The sequence below is a fragment of the Equus caballus genome, chromosome 11, assembly GCF_041296265.1.
Source record: "Equus caballus isolate H_3958 breed thoroughbred chromosome 11, TB-T2T, whole genome shotgun sequence".
NCBI lineage: Eukaryota > Metazoa > Chordata > Mammalia > Perissodactyla > Equidae > Equus > Equus caballus.
The window spans coordinates 15,340,291-15,359,662 of NC_091694.1; the positions used below are offsets into that span (position 1 = coordinate 15,340,291).

Consider the following 19,372-nt stretch of genomic DNA (forward strand, 5'->3'; position numbering starts at 1 on the left):
GTCACAATCGCTTCAAATCCAGTCCTCTCAGAACAGGAAGAGCCAACGTTCTATTTGCCTCAGAACCAAACTGCTCACAGGGGCAGCAGCTTTTTAAAAATTTCCCTTAAACATCAGGACACGAAGGAGATAAAAATTGAGCTTGCTACCAGAGATTCTTGCCTCATCGTTTCATTTATCCCATAACTACCCCCCACATGTGTTGTAACTAAGTTCAAGTCCGTTTGGAAGCAGCAGCTGCAGCACCAAGATCACCAAAAAAAGTCAGAGGCGACTTATTCTGATAGACACTGTTCCTTTGAGACGTTCCTGGAGCTTTCAACTGTGACCTCCCTTTCTGGTTTTACCAGCTTTTCCTTTCCCGTCTCCTCAAAGGGAGCTTCCTTCTCACTAAATAACTATCTGGAAACTAAGCCCATCATCATTTTTAAATGAAATTTTGCAGGGTTTTAAGGAGAAATGAAATAGGCACACACAGAATTTCTTCCACTAGAGGGCGACATTTGCTAAAATAAATAAAAAGGATTCATGGTGACACGGATTAACGCCGGACATTAGGAGAGAGCTGGAGCCCAGGGCTTGGCTGCCCTTAGTCACCTGCGGAAACTGGAAGAGAGTCTCTGGGCTCCACCCCTGGAGATTCTGAATCAGCAGGGGAAGAGGGCACAAAGAGGTGGTGGAAATCTGTTTTTTAAAAGCTCTCAAAGTTTAGGAACTACTGGTTTAGAGAGAAGTGAAAATAAGATTTGTTAACTTTCTCCCTGCCCCCCCCCCCCCCCCCGGACATATTCAGGCTCTGCTGCTCTCTTTGTTGAATCCTGTATATATATATTTTTTCTATTTTTTTTTTTTTTTTACCTTAGTGGAAAAAGAGGGCTTATCTTTACAGAAAGACCATGACCTTTGCCTTGTTTGGTGGATGCTATTGAATGCAATTCCTAGAAAGGTCATTTACTGCCCATTTTCAGGTCTTTTATATGGGCACGTCCACTTTAAAGGCACCCTACAAAATATTTCCGTTTCTGTTTGTATTTATCAGTGATGCTAACTTTTGCTTTATCATCAGCAAAAAGCTGCCTAAAACAGTAGTTGACTGTGGAGCAAGATTATGGGAAATGCTGCCATGAATAAAGCCAGAGTTTATCAGTACGAGTTGCCAATCAAATGAAGTGCATAAAACATGTGAACTGATCAAGGGTGAGAACAATCTAACTGGGGCATACGAAATTCCGAGAACATACAACAGTGCAGTTAAGGCTTGGGGATTTGGTCCAACTGAGTACAGAGTAATATACCTACCTGGCCGAGGCCCCTTGGAACTGATTTTTTTTTTCTTTATTGTATCTTTAAAACTGATTTATGAGTCAAACTGAGGTAAGCATTCCCCTTTGTGTTTCATCTGCTGTGCTTACAGGGTCACAGTGACATTCTGAATTGTCAAAGGGCTGCCAGAGTTCCAGCACAGAAAGTTCCCCTCCTTGACTTACTGTGTTTGATAAAAAGCACCAGAGAAGGGATGTGAAAGTGGCATTTTCCAGTCAAGCTTCTTTTAACTCAAACATGCGGTCTTACAGATCCTGTTGTCGGTTTGCGAGCTGGACAGGTAATCATTAAAGAGCTCCTCCCAGGTTCTGTGCAACAGGCTCCTCCCTGACACCTGGCTACACTGCTCAGGAGTGACAGAGCCTGTTTCCACACATCTTCCCACCAATCCCAAACCTCTCTGTTTGCATGTAGACACGCAGATAACACTTCAAAATGTGTCTACCACCTTCACGGTTGCTGAGGTTCATCCCACTCTTAAACCTGTGTGTTGGATCCTCCAGCACTGGTGGGGGTTAGTCCCTTGACCATGATCCAGGCATTAGGGGCTGGGACTGGGGAAGTTTCTTTCTGGAAATTTGGCTTACTATGAGCATTTCTGTCTATTAGAGTTGGATAGGATTGATTCACGGTGGACACAGAGCAGACCTTTGGTCAGTCCCCGACTACTTCTTTGCTGTTTTCTCTCGAATTGCTTACTCCTTCCGCCCACATCCTGAAAAATCTTAGGCTGTCCTATGAGAAAGTCAGGAAAAATGAGAGAAGTTGCAAGCCCTTTTTTCTTTTTCTCCTAGGATATGTAAATGTTGTGCTTCCGAATCTTAGTCTATCTTGTTGCAAACAATAGGTCCTCTCTCCTCCCTTTCATCTAAGTGGAGGGCAGCATGGGAGCCAGAGACCAAACAGCTGCCAGGCTCTTTAATTCAGGTTAATAGCCCATAGTCTTCAAATAGACCTTGAATGAGTCCTCAACACACCGACTCCTTCCGATGAGTTGTGACACATGTCATCTCAAGCTTCATGAGGTCACATCTGCAAATGCCACATAAACCACGACACAAGCAGCCGAATTGGTTTCCTTCTTTGCTTATAATTTTTTTTTCTGCTTTATCTCCCCAAACTCCCCCACGTACACAGTTGTATATCTTAGTTGCATGTCCTTCTAGTTGTGGGATGTGGGAAGCCGCCTCAACGTGGCCTGACGAGCGGCGCCATGTCCGCGCCCAGGATCCGAACCCTGGGCCGCCAGCAGCGGAGCGCGCGAACTTAACCACTGGGCCAGGGAGCCGGCCCCTTCTTATAATTTTTTACAAATTACTTGGCCACAGTTTATTCTAAAGGGAATCGATGGCTGTTGGACATGATTTGAGAGGAATTCCTGAGGACAAAGAAAGGCAAGAAAGGGGGCCTTCAGACTAGCTGAGGCGTGGCTGGAGGACCGCGGGTGTGAACTAGGGGACTGCCGCGCGCAGGGCAGAAGCGCCGCGTTTGCTGGAACTCCAGCCGGCTCCTGACTCTCCCTCTGGAGGTCCCCGACGGTTCCATCACGGTGAGAAGACGAAGCGGGGGCTCTGGACACCCGGCACGCCCGTCTCCTAGCCTCTCCCTGATCAAGTCTCACGCAGCAGGTCCCTCGGCGAGGTTAGCGGGACCGCGTAGGGGGTGGCCGGCCTCCCTCAGCCATCGGACAAGCTTCTTGCCAAGACCGCTCAGCGCCCCTAGACGCCGCACGCCAAGGCCTGGGCCTTCTCTCTAGGAGCGGCGGCCGGATGACCCGGGGGCAACTGGAGGCCAGTGCGGACCTCGGCCCCGCCCCTCCGCGATAGCCCCGCCCCGGGCCCGCCCCCGAGCCCGGCCCCCGCCCAGTCTCGGCCCCTCCCAGGACAGGCCCCGCCCCCAGCCCCGCCCCGACCGGAAGAAGCCCCGGCACCCGGCGCTTATAGTGCGGGGAATGGGGGGTGCCACCACTGCCTAGTCAGCTCTGCGCCCGCTGAATCCCGGCCGCCGCTGCGCTGTCGTCGCGGCGCCTCCGCCGGGTCCTCCGCCCGCCTGCCCGCTCCGCCCCTCGCGCCTGCTGGCCGGGCCCGGAGCCAGAGCCGAGTCCTCGCCATGCCGGCCCGGCTGCTGCTGCTACTGGCGCTGCTGCTGCCCGGCGCCGGGGTGAGTGACCGGGAGCTCGGGATGGGGGACAGCGCGGGGCCAACCGGGGTCCGAGCTGGGAGCGCGGCGGCGGCGGCCCGAGGCCCCGTGCGCCCCGGCGGAGGCTCCAGGCGGGCGGGGGAGGCGGCGCCGGGCGGGGAGGGAGCGCCTCCTGGTCAGCCGGAGTGGCGGCCGCGGCCGGCCCCGCAGAGGGCACGCCACCCGAGGGGCCTCGCGGGCCAGCGCCGCTGTCACGGGCAGCGCCCTCCGGGGCCCCGTGCGCTCCGGCGCAGCTCTGTGTCGTCCTGGCGGCACCTCGGGGTCTCCAGAAGGTCCGGGCCCTGGGGAGGCCGCCCCACCTGCCGGACCCTCCCCACAGGTGGCCGCGGAGGAAGGACGGAAAGGACCCGTAATCGAGGGGAAGGGAATGTCTTGCGTTTCTAGTCCTTGTTTGAACTTTTCCAAAGGCGAGAATTTTGGGAAACGAATGCAACTGGGAGTGGGTGGGCATTTGTACCCGAGAGCTCGGTTCTGCCTACCTGCCTTGCAGGTTTCTTGGTCTCCCGAGGCCGGAGGCTTCCTTTTGTGCCCCGGACTTCCTTAAGCAAGTTAAGCTGTGGGATTTGAACTCTTTTTAAAGACCCCATATGGGACAGCGGTGAAGCCGCTCCAGAACTTTAAATGAAAGACTGTCTCTCCTCACGTGAGAGCGCTGTGGGGCAGTCTGAAACGTCTTTTCATCTTTTTCTGGAGAGAAACTCCTGGTTTACATTTATTTAACTATTTAAGGCCTTCACTCAGGCTGTGGATTTGGGCACGGTGGTTGGGAGGACATTTTGTGGACGGGCTTGGCTTTTTTTCTTCTGGTTGGAACAACCTAGATTCGTGAGTGGTTTTTAAGAAAACGTATTGTTCAGGATGTGGGTATGGTACGCTGGTGCAGGCTCTGTTTCTTGACCTCGGTGTGTGCTCTTTAATATGGTTATGTCACGTCCCAGGTGTCCAGGTGGAGAATTGACACGTGTGTACCTGAACCCCACAGCATGAACCCTTTGGAAGTTATGCATTTTAGATAAATAATAATCCATGCTCTTGGAGGAAGAAGAATTTGGAAACAGCTGAAGTGATAAGCCCAACTTTTTCAAATTCAGAGTCTTTTTTTTTTTTTAAAGGAAAATCTGTACACACCTCATGCTAGAACTCGTGTAAGTTAAGTTTTTCTTCTCAGTTAAGAAAAAAGGCACTTTCACAACTAGGGTCAGGTTTTGAACTTGAGTACTTCGTCTTGGACTGGTTAACTCTGCTGACTAGCATCTGTTCACAAGTAAGAGAATAAACTGAGCGACCAAACTTAGGACATGGAAATCGGTCATTTCATATCGTCAGGGCCTAGGTGTGCATGGTTTACTTTGCCACATCTTTCCATCTGCTGTTTTTTCGGTGGATTCTGGCGTTTTAGTTACTGAATAACTTAGGCTAAAAAGCCAAAAATAACTGTTTAGCTTTAGTTGGGACTATAGTTTCAGTTTATGTAAATATTTCCAAATTGTATTTAGAAATCTAAACTTGTCAGAGTTCATGGTAAAATATTCCAGACCCTTATCATAAGGTTGTTTTAGTGCAACTGCTCTTTAGGTAAAAGGTCAGAATTTCACTCCCAGAATTATCTACCAGTAAAAATTCGATCCCCAAACATAGTGAGAATTATTATTTTAAAATTCTAAATGAAACCCATTGCAAAGTGTGCAGTTAAACTAGGCAGCAGTGATGTTGTGCAGAATGAACTGGCTGTAAAATCCAGCAAATCTGAGTTCTAACTTGTCACCTGCTAGCTGTGCCCTCAGGCAAGTTATTTTATTTCTTAGAGACTCTGATCCCTAATATGTGAAATGGGGACAGCTAACATACTAAGTGTTCGAAGGCACCTTGCATATCAGAGATAATAAATGTAAATTCTCCTAACTCTCCTCCGCAAAGGTGCTTTTTACTCTGTCATCTTTTTTTTGTGTGAGGAAGATTAACCCTGAGCTAACATCTGCTGCCAGCCCTCCTCTTTTTGCTGCAGAAGATTGGCCCTGAGCTAACATCTGTGCCCATCTTCCTCTATTTTATATGCAGGAGGCCTACTACAGCATGGCTTGATAAGCAGTGGGTGGTTCTGCTCCCGGGATCTGAACCTGTCAACCCCAGGCCACTGAAGTGGAGCACGCGAACTTAGCGGCTGCGCCGGCCCCTGAGTCATCATTTTTTTAATGTTATGCTATCCCTCTGCAAGGAATATTTTTGACGCTATTTCTTTTTGATGGATGAAGTAACTAGTGCATTGGAGGCAATACTGTGATTTTCTTTCAGTGTGTCTGACTGAGCCAGACATTGACTCATCAAGACCTGAGACTAGGCTATCAGACCCAAAATGAAGTAACATCGGTATTATTAAGCACTTGATGCTGTCTTTTATTAATACAGAATGTGCTTATTTGTCAGTTTTTCTCTCCTTCCTACACCTGGATCTTGTACCTAGTGTTGGTGTGTGTTACATATTTGCTGTCACATCATCGCTGTCCTGCAGCTCTCATTTTACAGAGTTTAGGTGCCACCTCTGTCAAGTACCAAAGAGATGTGTAGCAGGTGCGGCAAAATACTTTCTTCACTTATACGTACAATTTCTTTTATTCAGCCAGTGTTTTGGTTTCAGAGGGTGTTAAAAAATGTCACTGAGAACTGAGGACCATGTGTGTATATAAACACACTGAGACGTATCTTAACTAGAAATGTCCTCATCATTTATTCTGATAGTTATCACCTGCATGAATTATCCTAATGGGAGATATCAAGCGTTTACACTGAAACCACGAGAAGAATGTTTCATTAACTCATGTTATCAGCTAATCATGAAATTAGACTGTAGTCGTGCACGTGTGTATGTGTATTGTTTCATTGACTCACCTGCCCACTCAGCTTCCACAGCAGCATAGCCCCTCAGAGCACAGGAGAAAATGTGTGTGGGAGTTACTCTGGAGTGAGTTCAACGGTAGACCATAGTCCTGATATAAAAGCAGTGGGGTGTTATATTACCTCATATATGAAAACATGTGTCTGGACAGAATGGTACCGCCTGCCTGGACCTGGGGGATATGGTTATTTGCCTGCCTTAGATTTTGACTCCATTTTTCAGGTCAAAGAATGATTGGATAACTGATTCATTTTCATTGGAAACCTCTTTGGTTTGGGGATCCAAAGTAATCTTTAGGTTCAATATTCTGTATGTTGTATAATGATCAAATGTTCTCCCTAAAGAGATGATATAGGGGAGAAAAGCCTAATGTATCATTTTAATGGATTCAGTTTTTATTATGCACAAGTAACTCGGGGCCTGTAACCTAGCAATATGATTAGAGTGTGATGCTGGCTTAAAAAATAGGGACAGTGAATCATAGTCCCTGAATAATAAACATGCTGGTTGGCTATATTTCCCAGGGGTTGGGGATTTTTTTCTATCTTTATCTTTACCTATATTCCATGTTTGGTTTCAGACTTCCCTGCCTCAGAGCAACACATTCTCAGAGATATTTAAATGAGTGCAACAGGCCAGATATAGACCTGGGAAAGTAGAATTTAAAAAGTAATCATAAGCTCCTTGCTTGCATTCGTTTTTTAAAATTTAAGTTACTTTTAAACAGTCTCTACATCACTTCTGATTTTCTTATGATCTTTGTTCATGTACAAACTCAGAGCAAATACAACAGTGTCAAAAACTGTGTTCTATGTTCTTATTCAGTTTTTTCATAGACTGTTTCCTATAACCTGTTAGGAAATGTTCTGAGTAGGCCATTCATTTGTCACTTTTAGTAGCACCTTAGTAAATTGTCAACCATGCCAGAAGCATTTGCGCCTTCTGTGCCCAGCCCTGGGTTTGTAACTGGGGTCAGAACTGACCAGGGTTGATAAAGTAATAAGCCATGCTTTGCCTCGTGATCACTCTGCTAGAGTCCTATGGGTTGTTTCCAGTTCTTCCACTATTATAAGGGAAGATGTATTTCCTTTTCTTCAAATCTTTTGTGTTTGTGTTGCTTTCTGTATGATCACATGGGAAGATTTTTAAAAGTCCCTCGAAGTAATCATGTTCATTGTAGAAAAATTACAAAGCATAGGTAAGTCTAAATTAAAAAAACAACAGTAACCTCCTATAATCCTACTGCTCAAACATTACCTCTCTTAACATTTTAACAGCTTTATTGAGATATAATTCACATGTCATATAATACACCCATTTAAAGTATACAACTTAATGGTTTTTAGTATATTTGCAGAATTGTGCAACCATCACCGCAATCAATTTTATAATATTTTCATCATCCCCAAAAGAAACTCCATACCCATTAGCTGTCACTCTCCATTTCCCACAAACCTCCCAGCCCCTGGCAACCACTAATCTATTTTCTGTCTCTATAGATTTCCCTATTCTAGACATTTCATATAAATGAAATCAGACTACATGTGGTCTTTTGTAACTGGCTTCTTTCACTTAGCATAATGTTTTCAGGTTCATCCATGTTGTAGCATATATCAATGCTTTGTTCCTTTTTATTGCTGAATAACATTCCATTGTATGGATATACCACATTTTAAATATTCATTCTTCAGTTCATGGGCATTTGGGTTGTTCCCCCTTTTTGGCTATTATGAATAATGCTGCTATGAACACTAGTGTACAAATTTTTGAATGGCCATATATTTTCATTTTTCTGAGGTATATACCAAAGAGTGGGATTTCTGGGTCATATGATAACTATATTTAACCTTTTGAGGAACTGGCAGACTCTTTTCCAAAGCAACTGCACTATTTTACATTCCCACCTGCAATGTAGGAAGGTTCCAGTTTCTCCATATCCTCACCAACACTTGCTGCTGTCTGTCTTTTTCATCATAGTCATCCTAGTGGGTGTGAAGTGGTAACTCATTATGGGATTTTTGTTGTTGTTGTTGTTTTAAAGATTGACCCTGAGCTAACATCTGTTGTCAGTCTTCTTTTTTCCTTCTTCTTCTCCCCAAAGCCCCCCAGTACATAGTTGTATATTCTAGTTATAGGTCCTTCTAGTTCTGCTATTTGGGACGCTGCCTCAGCATGGCTTGTTGAGTGGTGCTAGGTCGGCACCCAGGATCTGAACCAGCGAAACCCTGGGCCACTCAAGTGGAGCGCATGACCTTAACCACTTGGCCACGGGGTGCCCCTCTTTATGGTTTTGATTTGCATATCCCTGATGGCTTATCTACTGATATCTTGATATAATCCTTCCGGATGTTTTTTCTGTGCACATATTTGCATAGATAATATTTTTCTTCCCCAAACTGAAACATATAGATCTTTCTGTGTCAATAAATTTAATTCTGCAACATTATTCTCACAAGCTACTTAATACTTCTCTGAGTGGATATACCATAATTTGACCATTCAGCCATTTGATATTGAGGTTGTTTTTAATTTTCATTACTATAAACAATGTGATAAACGTTCTTGTTGCTAAACTCTTGAGTGTATCTTAACTGCTTGATTATTTCCTTGGGATCCATTCCTAGAACTGTAGTTTGCTGATCATATGTGTTCTTTTACAGCCCCCGCCCCCAGCCCCCAAGCAATAGTGGATGTTTTAAAAAGCACAAAACTAACCTTACATTGTTTTTTTTTTTTTTAAGATTTTATTTTTCCTTTTTCTCCCTAAAGCACCCCAGTACGTAGTTGTGTATTTTTAGTTGTGGGTCCTTCTATTGACATGTATATGCTTCCTCAGCATGGCTTGATGAGCGGTGCCGTGTCCACGCCCAGGATCCGAACCGGCGAAACCCTGGGCCACCAAAGCGGAGCGCGGGAACTTAACCACTTGGCCACAGGGCTGGCCCCTTACATTGGTTTTATGATAGCCATTTTAAAGTAAGCTGTTTTCTTTTTAGCAGTGTGGATTTTAAGTCAAATGAAAATGGAATGTTTAGATTTTGTTTCATTTATATTTTGGAGATGTAAATAACCACAGCAGTCTCGTGATGACGTGTATCTGAAAGCTATTGAGAAAAGGTTTTATTCTGATTTGTTAAATAACTTGTTTGCAGGGTCCTTTGGTCTGCAATGGTTTCAGATCAGTTTTCTAGCAGATGTGGCTCCCACGAGCACCCTGAAATACCTCGGGATAATTCTGCGAGTTTGGTTTTGAGGGTAGCCGACCTCTTACAGACAAAATTATTTCTACAGTTGGTTGTGAGGCTATGTAAAATTTTGCCCCAAGACTGTAAATCAAGAGTTGATGTGTTGATTGTCCTTTTTGGAGGCCACAGTTCTTAAAACATAGTTTGTCCATATAGCTGTGTTGCTGGGAAATTAAAGTACCATTGACAATAGAATAATACCTTTGGTGTTTTGTTTTTCCCACAAACATACCTAAACTTATTCATCCAAAGAAATGTTGTCTCTTTCAAAATAATTACCCCTTCAGAGTCAATGTTCATGTATCATACAAATCAAATGTCCTTTTTTTTTACTTTTCAGTACTTCATTTAATAATTTATTTAACCAATTTAATAATTCAACTTTAAAACAAAAAAAGGAACCCTAAAAAAGCATACATTTACTTGTAAGTCCATTATTCTTACACAATTTAAAACATCTCCCGATTCCATCCACTCTTTGCTTGAATATAACTTTTACATGATTCACACTGAAGTTTTCATCAAAACTGTTATTACTCAGCTTGATTGCACAATTTATTGAGGACACTTGGATTTGATTTTTGGTTGTTTTCAAAAACCAACTAAAGACTTCCTACCACTTGGGGGATTCAAAAGTATATTCTTTGAAGGGAATTTCCAAAAAAATTCCAGAAATATTGTGAGCAAGGAGCATATGCGAGTAAGTGTATAGCCCCCAAGGTAACTAGAATCAGTATTTTAGACTGCTGGAAGGGTCCTGCTGGTCTACTCCAGTGAGTCTCGGCATTCTCCCCCCGATAAGGAATGGCATGCGCGTCCGTCAGGAGCAGTGGGAGCACAGTAGAATCTTGGAGGGTGGTGTTTGTGGCATATCCACCCTCTCAGGCATCATGTTCCCTTCCCGAGTTGAATACTCATGCCTTGTCCTGTTCCCCAGAGCAGGCAGTTGAGGAAGCTGAGGCCAGAGAGGGCTGGTGACCTGTTCAAGGTCATGCGTCAGTGGTGGAACTGAACCTTGAACCTAATCCTCCTGCTTCACTTTGAAGAGCAGCCCCTGCGGTGCTTATATTCTGGTGCATTTGTTAGAACAAATCAGTCCAGCTACCCAAGTCACACCGTGAGGAGGTGACCAAGCCATGTTGTAATGAGGGACGGGACCTAGAGAAGGACCGGGAAGAGAAGAAAGTAGATTTCCTTGTAAGCTTCAGGAAAATGCTCAGATCGTGCTCTTGTCTCTTGTTCCTCTTGTGAGGGTCGTGGCCTCTTACCCTTTGTTTCAGTAGTAGAAGATGCAGCTTTGAGTTGGAAACGCTGCCTTCCCCTGAGAATCTTCATCAGGGAGATTGACCGTTTTCAACTCTGGAGCCAGCGATCACGGAGAGCGGAGATTGAGGCCCTTAAACCTAATTCACAGTTTAAGCTCGTTTCTTTGCTTGAAGTCTAATAATATCCAAGCAGGTGCATGTTTGTCAGTAAGATCTCACCCAGAGATGTTTCTGAAATAGCAAAACTGAAAGTTCGTATCTTAGAAGGCCTTAACCAAAGTTGCTCTTCCATAGTGCAGTCACAACCTCTAGCAAGGAATCCTGAAAAGATGGAACTCACTAATTATTAGGCTGGGCCCGGGGACTTTTCCTTTGCAGATGCCTGCTAGCCCCCACCTCCCAAGCAGTTCTGGCACCAGGAACTGGGTCTGTGATGTCAGGAGAGAGAGTAGCCTTGGCCCTTGGACCACAATGGAGGGACTCAGGTTAGCTTAGGTGGGTCTCAGAAGAGTGTAATGAGGGAGAGAGAAGGGGCCAGGAAGATGCCCTGGGTGGCGAGTGTTGCACTTCTCTTACTGGTTTGTCCTAGAGGGCAGGGACCCTGTCCTGCTTATCTGTATTCTCTGTGGCGTTTAGCATGCTACCCACTGCACTGGGCACTCAGCAAATAATTGAATTCCTCTTTGAGGCTCTTTAAGACCAATAAAACAAGGAGCTGTTTTATCATCAGGCAAGTGGATTGTGGATTTTTGAGGGAGAGAAAGATATTGCTTTAGCTGTAATCTGTATTCTTTAATGGGATCTCATCAGTAGTGTTTCTTTCTACAGAACGAGAGGGGCTTCCAGGGCACTTGCTTGGGTGGACATGACCCATAGTGTGTGCTGCCCTCTGGATGGGCTCCTCATATCAATAATGAGAATAATTTTTCTATTGCCAAACCCCAGGAGATAAATGGTTTGTGATTATTCCAAGTCAGTTTCATTTTTCACTCAGCATGATGTTTCACTATTAAGAAATGAACCTTGATCCAGGGTTGTCCTCCATGTGTTCAACATGATCTCCCTAGTTAGTAGGCTAATTTATACTTATAATTCAAAACCACCCTTTTCTCTAGTGGATTATTTCCCCCCTCTATTTCAGATTAGGGAATAATTGTTTGTCTAGGATACAGGCATTTTGGCATGGAAACTGAATTTTTTCATACATTTTAGGAACAAAGAGTGCCGTCAAATCCCCAGAACCTGAATTGTCATTGATTTCCAGGTGGGTCGGAGAAGTTTGTTGACCAAACTGAATCAGATCTCTCTTCTCTTACAGCAAATGGCCTGTGACTGCTGAGGGGCCTCTGGGAGTGAAAGAAACATCTGTGCAGAGGGCCACAGCTGCAGCTGGGCGTGTGTGACTTGACGCAGTGCTTTTCAGCTCTGGCTGAGTTAGTTACCTGGAGTCACCTCGGGAGCTTTTTAAAAACTCTGTGCCCAGGCCCCACCCCAGGTGAATGATATCAGAATCTGTAGGCGTGGAGGCTGGCGTCCTTTCTTTAAAAAAAAATTTTTTTTAAGCCCCAGGTGACTCTTATGTGCAGCCATGAGGCCACATGTAATTCCTGTGCCTTAATCCTGGACAGAGCACATGTGTCTGCCTGGGCCCTGTAATATCACAAAGTGCCAGGCCAGACCAGAGGCAGCTTTTGGCTCCTTTTGTAGAGAAGTGAGGATTGATACAGCCTGCTAGTTAGCGGCAGAACTAGCGTTATGTTTTTTCTCACAGGCTATATTACCCAACTTTTAAAGAGCAAGTAATTCCAGACAGATGGATATTTTTTCTTTGCGTACTAACTACTGAAATTGCTTTTTTAAAAAACAGCTTTAACTGATAACTGGCCTTATATTCAAATACACTTAGTTAATGAATTCTAAGATGTTTAGAATTATTTAAAGTTACACTTAGGCTTACTTAGTACTTTTGCCTTCTCCGTGTATGAAGAGACCAAAGGAATCGAAGCAGTGCTGTTGTCCAGGTTCCTTCACAGGACCCTGGCGCATACAATCATCCTCCGAGTTTCAAAAGAGCCTTCTGTAGCCAGAGTGAAGTAGCTAAGGTGAGTGGGATGGAAGAAGTTTGTGGAAGGAGTAAGCCTGATGGTTAAAGTATAAGAATGAAGCATATAAACAAAAGGAACGTTCCTGTGAGGTGAGGATGCGTGTGTTGGAGGCAAATCCTCGGAGAGTGCACATGGATTTGTGACACTCGCCTCCCTGTCATCTGGATAGGCGTCAGCCTCACAGCCTGAAGGGTTTCTGCAGCAGGTGCACAGTTTAAAGGCCTGACTGCCGACTGCAGGAGAGGGCCAGTCAGCTGTCTCAGTGACAGGACTGACTTCACTTGCTACTCAGAGAACACTAATAGCTTGGTTAGAAACAAGAGGAAACTCACTTCTGAGTGTCACATTGACTGGGCTGGACCAGTGTTGACAAATGTCAGTAGAATTGGGAGGTCACTCTTTGAAGACAGCCTCTGAACAGGGCTGGGCACCTGGCCTAGCAGAGGTGGGAAACGCGGGACCAGGACTGTGCTTCCTGACCGAACTTCATGTTGAAGGGACATCTCCAATGGCAGCTCCAGCTCTGCACTCCTCAAGGAGACAGGAGGCATGGTTTGTCGTTTTAGCTGTTTTGAAATGTTGTTTATAGTCTCAGTCTTTTGGTCTTTTGTTTTCATCCGTGTTTTGACCCATATGATACAAACGGGTTCTTGCAGTGGGTGGCAGTTGGGAGATGAGGGGTTTGGTACTAGCTGGCTGGGAGACTTTGGACAAATGAGTTGTTTCCCCATCCATAAAACAGGGCCACACAACTATAAAATCTCTTCAGTGGGCCTGTTTCTAAACGTCTTCCCAAATGAGGAATACCATTTAGGTTAAAGGGACCAGACACCCAGCTGTACAGCTTCACGTCCACACTCACCTGAGGGGATGAAGACGGGGCCGCTGCTTTGCTTTGAGCCTCCCAGCTTCCTCGTTCCTGTGTGTTGGAGATTCCATCTGTTCATCCATTCGTTCATTCACCAGTTTTATTGGGTACATATCATATGCCAAGCACTGTTCAAGGTACTTGGGACACGTTAATGAACAGATCAAAGACTTCTGCCCTCATGAAACGTACATCTACTTGGCAGAGACAGACCAGAAACAGTAACATGATAAATGCATAAATATATAGAATGTGAGAGGGTGATAAGGTTCCGTGGAAAGAAAGAAAAGGTAGAGCAGGGCACGGGAGATGGGGGCCTGGAATTTGCCACAACAATGGGCTGTGGTTTTATCAGGTGTCACTCGCCTGTCCGCTGGGGCCCAGCTGAAGTGTGGGGCCTCCCCTGACCATCGTGCTCTCCTAGACTAGAGCCCCTCCGAGTGGCCTTGCCGCACTGAGCCTTGGGATTCATATACAGATCTGCCCTGCAATTTGTGTCTCGTCTAATCTTCTGGAGGACTGGTGGTGACAGCTCACGTGTGTTTGAAAATCCTGAGCAAATGTGAGGTATTGAGTTTAACTGTTGTCAGTTTTTGATGATAACATAACAAGAGAAAGTTTAAAATCCTGCCAGTGAAACATCAGAAACCCCCACGACTCAGGGGACAGGGCCAGCAGTTCTTTGATTTTTGTGATAGTTCTGCTCCCAAATACACATGTGCTGTATATATATTTACAAACAAAATTAAATAGTTTTCTCCATTGTAGAAGTATTTATAGGATCTCCTTAGATAAATTCAAAAACTGCAGGAAAGAGGTAAAGCCAGGTTCGGGGAATCTCTGACCTCTAAGACGTCATTTTTCTCTGAACAATCCAGTGACCTCATCCTATCGTCTGTTAGGGTTCATTTTCTACTTGTTGTGGTCTGCTTTTAGAAAGAAGAAAACGGTTTCCTTTATACAGAGAGATTAAGAACAAGTTTATCTGTAGTTTTGGTACTCAACTGACGGAACCAAACCACAGTTGCTTCTAAAACCAACCTGAAGTCATCTTGATCTGATGGTTCAGTACTTAGAAATCTCTGGGGCTTTCGGTGCCTGGGTAAAGTTCAGTCCCTTATCTGATTTGTGGTTTGGAGAAGAATAGAGATCTCCCTTTCGGTTTAGGAGATGGTTGGGTTTAGAGTCTATAGCATATGTGTATACTTGCGAGTCACCCACCTCCTCTCATGTAACATTAGTTGATTCCTATGGTATTTCTTTTCCCCACCCTGAACCTTAAAATGAATCAGATTATTACTAATTTCCAGTGTTGCAATATTTCAAGATAAGTGGAGATACCGGGATGTTGAAAGACCAGGATCGGGGATGACTCTGTTCAAAGGCATGAAGACCTCTAGACTCTCTCAAATTCTTGGTGGGTTTTGGGCATGTTTTGATTGGTAGGACTGGAAGAATCCACAGTAAAGCCTGAGGAGAGATGAGGACCTGGTAAGTCATGGGTCTTTGTACTTCTGAGCTAAAAGGCATCCTCCATCCCAGTCTTATTACTTTACAGAACTGGAAACTGATCCCCAGAGAAATTTAATTATTTGCCCACAGCCTGAACCAGAACACATATCCCTGTGCACCATTTCATTTTCTTGAGCTTCATTCACTCAAAAAACATCTGTTGAGCATGTGCCAGGCTTGTGGGGGTACCTGAGGAACTTTGGGTTTTTGTAACTTGGAGTTTTGAGAGGATGATTAACAGGCTTTGGAGTTATGTGAACACAGGATAGGTAAAGGAGTGAGAAGGCAGACTGGGCAGGGAAGTGTGGGCTCAGAATCTGAGGGATCTGCTCTGGGCAGGGCCTGGGCACGCTGCCAGGTCAGCTTTCAGGAGGCCCAGGCATGGAACCTGCTGTCTTTTCCCTTGTATTACGCTGTTTAGGTGGTGAACTCCTTGAGGGCAGGAGTTTTATAGAACTTGGGGCTCCAGTGCCTTATTCAAAACAGGACCCTTCTTTCTGTATATCTGTAGGATAAAAAAGAGAGGCCAGCCTGAGGGTGGGGTTGAAATAAGTGAACTAGCAAGTAAGTTGGACTAGGTGAGCCGGCCAACAGGAAGAAGTGTGAAACAGGGAGTGCCTGGAAGAGATTGATAAATCCTTCATATCCTTGCCAACCTTCTTGAGCGTTGAGATCGTGATCTGGTGACTTACCTTGTTCCATGAGGTTAGTTCCCCCCGGCGTTCTTCCTGCTGTAGCAGCAATAGCCCTGGACCCGACTGCAGGTACTGGGGAGATGGAGCGCCCGGGAGAGTGAAAGAGAGGAGGGGGCACGTTTCACTCCTCCGGCTTTCCGAGGAGCCTTCTGATCCCGTGCACGGTGGCTGCCCAGACAAGTCCCTCAGATGAGGGGTCTCAGAAGGCAAGAGAGCTTGCGTTGGAATTTGTTCTGTAGGCCACATTTCATGACAAAAACAGCCTTAGTAAACTCTCCCGTGAAGTCTTGGTGTGTTATGCTCATACTCGGCTGTAAACCAGCTAAGCAACATTAGTCTAACATTGGGATAAATTAAAACACCAGAGAAGACTCACCTAGGGTGTGAACACAGGTTGTGTTTGGTAGACCAAACACTTCACCTTAGGGGAGTGTTTTTTTCCCTCCAGATTTGCTTTACACCGATATGAACAGTGCACGCCTTTCTGTTCTTCCTACAGGCTGCATAGGTAACAGATCAGACATGTAAAGAAGATTCTGCTTTTTGTGGCCCACTCTGTATGAGCACACAGTTGGCCTTCTGCCTGCTTCTTCATTCGCTCCTCTACATATCTCTCCAGCAGTACTGGCCCCCTAGGTCCTCAAACACAGTAAATTATTTTCAGCCTCAAGGCCTTTGCACAGACTGTTATCTGTGCCTAGAAAGTTCTTCCCTTCTTTTCCCCCTTCTTATAGATCCTAACTCAAATGTCACTCCTTCAGGAAAACTTTTGATGTTGTGATCTCTCACCTCCCAAAATAAGACCAGATTGGCTTCTCCTGTTATGCTCTCATGGTTCCCTGTATGTCTCTTTCATAGCACTTACTGCAGTTTGTCATTCTGTTGTGTGATTATTTAACTACTATGGTCCCTTACTAGACTGTAAGCCCCTCAAGGGCAGAAATTAGATCTCTATTGTGATTAGATTGTAGTGTCTTACATAGTTCTTGATTAATCATCGTAATAACTGACACACGGTGCTCACTGTACTAGACACTGTTCTAAGAGCTTTACATGTATTAACTCATTTCAATCTCCCAACAACCCTTTGAAGTAGGTATTATTATTATTCCCCCATTTTACACGTGAGAAAACCAAGGCACACAGAGGTAAGTGACTGCCCAGGGGGTCTGGCTCCAGAGTCTGTCCTTCTAACAGCCACTTTGTACTGCCCAGGCACTACATTGAGGCTTAACAAATATTTGTTGAATTGTTCAGCATCATCAGAAAATGAGGGGTACTACATAAGTGAGTTTCCTGGTAATTCAAACACAATCCTAGAACTTAAAATGTAGTCCCATTTGGTGAAAATCTTTTTAGCAGTTATACTCTTCCTCCTTCTTTTTTTTTTCATAAAGATTTTATTTTTTTCCTTTTTCTCCCCAAAGCCCCCCAGTACATAGTTGTATATTCTTCGTTGTGGGTCCTTCTAGTTGTGGCATGTGGGACGCTGCCTCAGCGTGGTTTGATGAGCAGTGTCATGTCCGCGCCCAGGTTTCGAACCAAAGAAACACTGGGCCGCCTGCAGCGGAGCGTGCGAGCTTAACCACTCAGCCACGGGGCCAGCCCCTCTCTTCTTCCTTCTTAAGCACCACAAACTAAACATATTTTAACCTTTTCTCAATTATTCCAGATCGTCAGCACCAGCTATTTTATTATTGCTGTCTGCCCATGAGGGTAAGAAATGGAGAGTAATTGAGGTTTGAGACAGAGTGGATAATCAGGTTTTTGAGTTTTGTTTACTTTCTCATGATATCTTTGGCTAGCACCAATTTCTTTAATAAATTGATCTTCCTTGGGGCTGGCCCTGTGGCCAAGTGGTTGAGTTCATGCACTCTGCTTCGGATCCTGAGCATAGACATGGCACCCCTCATCAAGCCACGCTGAGGCAGCGTCCCTCATAGCACAACCAGAAACACTCACAACTAGAATATAAACTATGCACTGGGGGACTTTGGGGAGAAGAAGAAGAAGAAAAAAAAGATTGGCAACAGATGTTAGCTCAGGCACCAATCTTTAAAAAAAAAAAAAAAGATCTTCCTTAATATTTACGTAACTCTTATCTTTGAAATTCTTAGTATTTGTTTTGCTTTCCTAGCATTTAAAGAGATGTTGCTGTTTCTCAGTTTTCATAAGAAAAAGCTGATATGGAAGCTTTGCTCCACAATTCAGATGCCCCTGTAAGCTATTGTTCTGAACTGGAGAAATTGGCAATTAGGTTGGATGACCTCCAGATGAGGCAAAAGCCTGACCAGGACGGTGACTTAGGAAGAGGGATGGAGCCTGTTGACAGCAGAGAATGCCCTATAAAATCGTGTCCCCTCTCCCATCCCTACCTTGGACAGCCATTTCTCCTTTCTCGGGAGGGAGTTCTGTTCTTGGTATCTGGAAGGGCTTCTGCCTTGAACCCAAAGGCTTGATATCTCCTTGCAGGTAATTCTTTTTTGCTTCTGTTTCGTGTCTACCACTTGATAAGCTGGAGGAAGCAGCGGTGTTTGATCTTGGCCAGTCCTCTTGCTTTGCTCTTCTTTCTCCATCCTCAGTTTTTGCACCACCACTCTGTAGATTTGGTTGTGCCAATACAGTCTTCCAAGCAGTTTCTTCTGCTTTCCTATCTCTGTCTAAATGTGTGAGAATTGCATAGAGATGTTTACATTTGCCTCTCAGACGTGCCTAGGAAATAGAAACCTATACTGAAATTATGGAAATCTGGTGGCATAAGATTTTTTTTCATGTGGAAAAGTCAATATTCAGATCTGTGTTTCCTTCCTTTTTTGTTAGCATCTTATTCCTACTAAGTGAAGCAGTCATGGCTTCCTGCGTGAGGCTCATCAGTGTATGTTTGGTCATTAAAATGGTTCTTGCTGTTCAAAGGAGTTATCATGTGCTAATCAGCAATGTGCGTTTCCTCAGCACTGGCATGAAAAGAATGACTCGCTTCGTCAGAGGAATTGGCAGTGGCTACTGTATTATCATCATCGTCATCATCATCATAATCACCATGCATTTTTTTAAAACCATTAGGACTGGGCTGGGTAAAAGTGTCTTGCAGTAATTCTTTTATGGTGGCTAAGGGTATGACCTTTGACTCTTCGTGATGCTCTTCCCACCCACTTAGATCTACAGTGGGATCTCAGGAATTTTTATTCAGAACATTTTTTAAAGCCCCCACCCTGTATAATTTGCAGTGTCTTTTGGTTTATTGGGTGTCTATGTAGAATCTACAAA

The 19,372-nt window shown here is 44.7% G+C and overlaps 1 protein-coding gene and 1 long non-coding RNA gene across 3 annotated transcripts in view; both read left to right on the forward strand.

Moving 5' to 3' along the window:
• The first annotated feature begins 3,214 nt into the window (after positions 1–3,214).
• Positions 3,215–19,372, forward strand: part of ERN1 (endoplasmic reticulum to nucleus signaling 1) — an 81,917-nt gene continuing 65,759 nt past the window's right edge. Inside the window, exon 1 of one of the 2 annotated variants that reach the window (XM_023652216.2) lies at positions 3,215–3,483. In XM_023652216.2, the coding sequence (XP_023507984.2) occupies positions 3,433–3,483 (51 nt within the window). In that variant the 5' untranslated portion in view covers positions 3,215–3,432. Of the gene's footprint in view, positions 3,484–12,243; positions 13,028–19,372 lie in introns of those variants that run through there. The other variant, XM_070226058.1, reaches the window with a different exon arrangement.
• Positions 3,620–9,852, forward strand: LOC138916121 (uncharacterized). The gene is made up of 2 exons (XR_011422860.1): positions 3,620–4,667; positions 5,581–9,852. It is a non-coding gene; the product is annotated as an uncharacterized lncRNA (long non-coding RNA).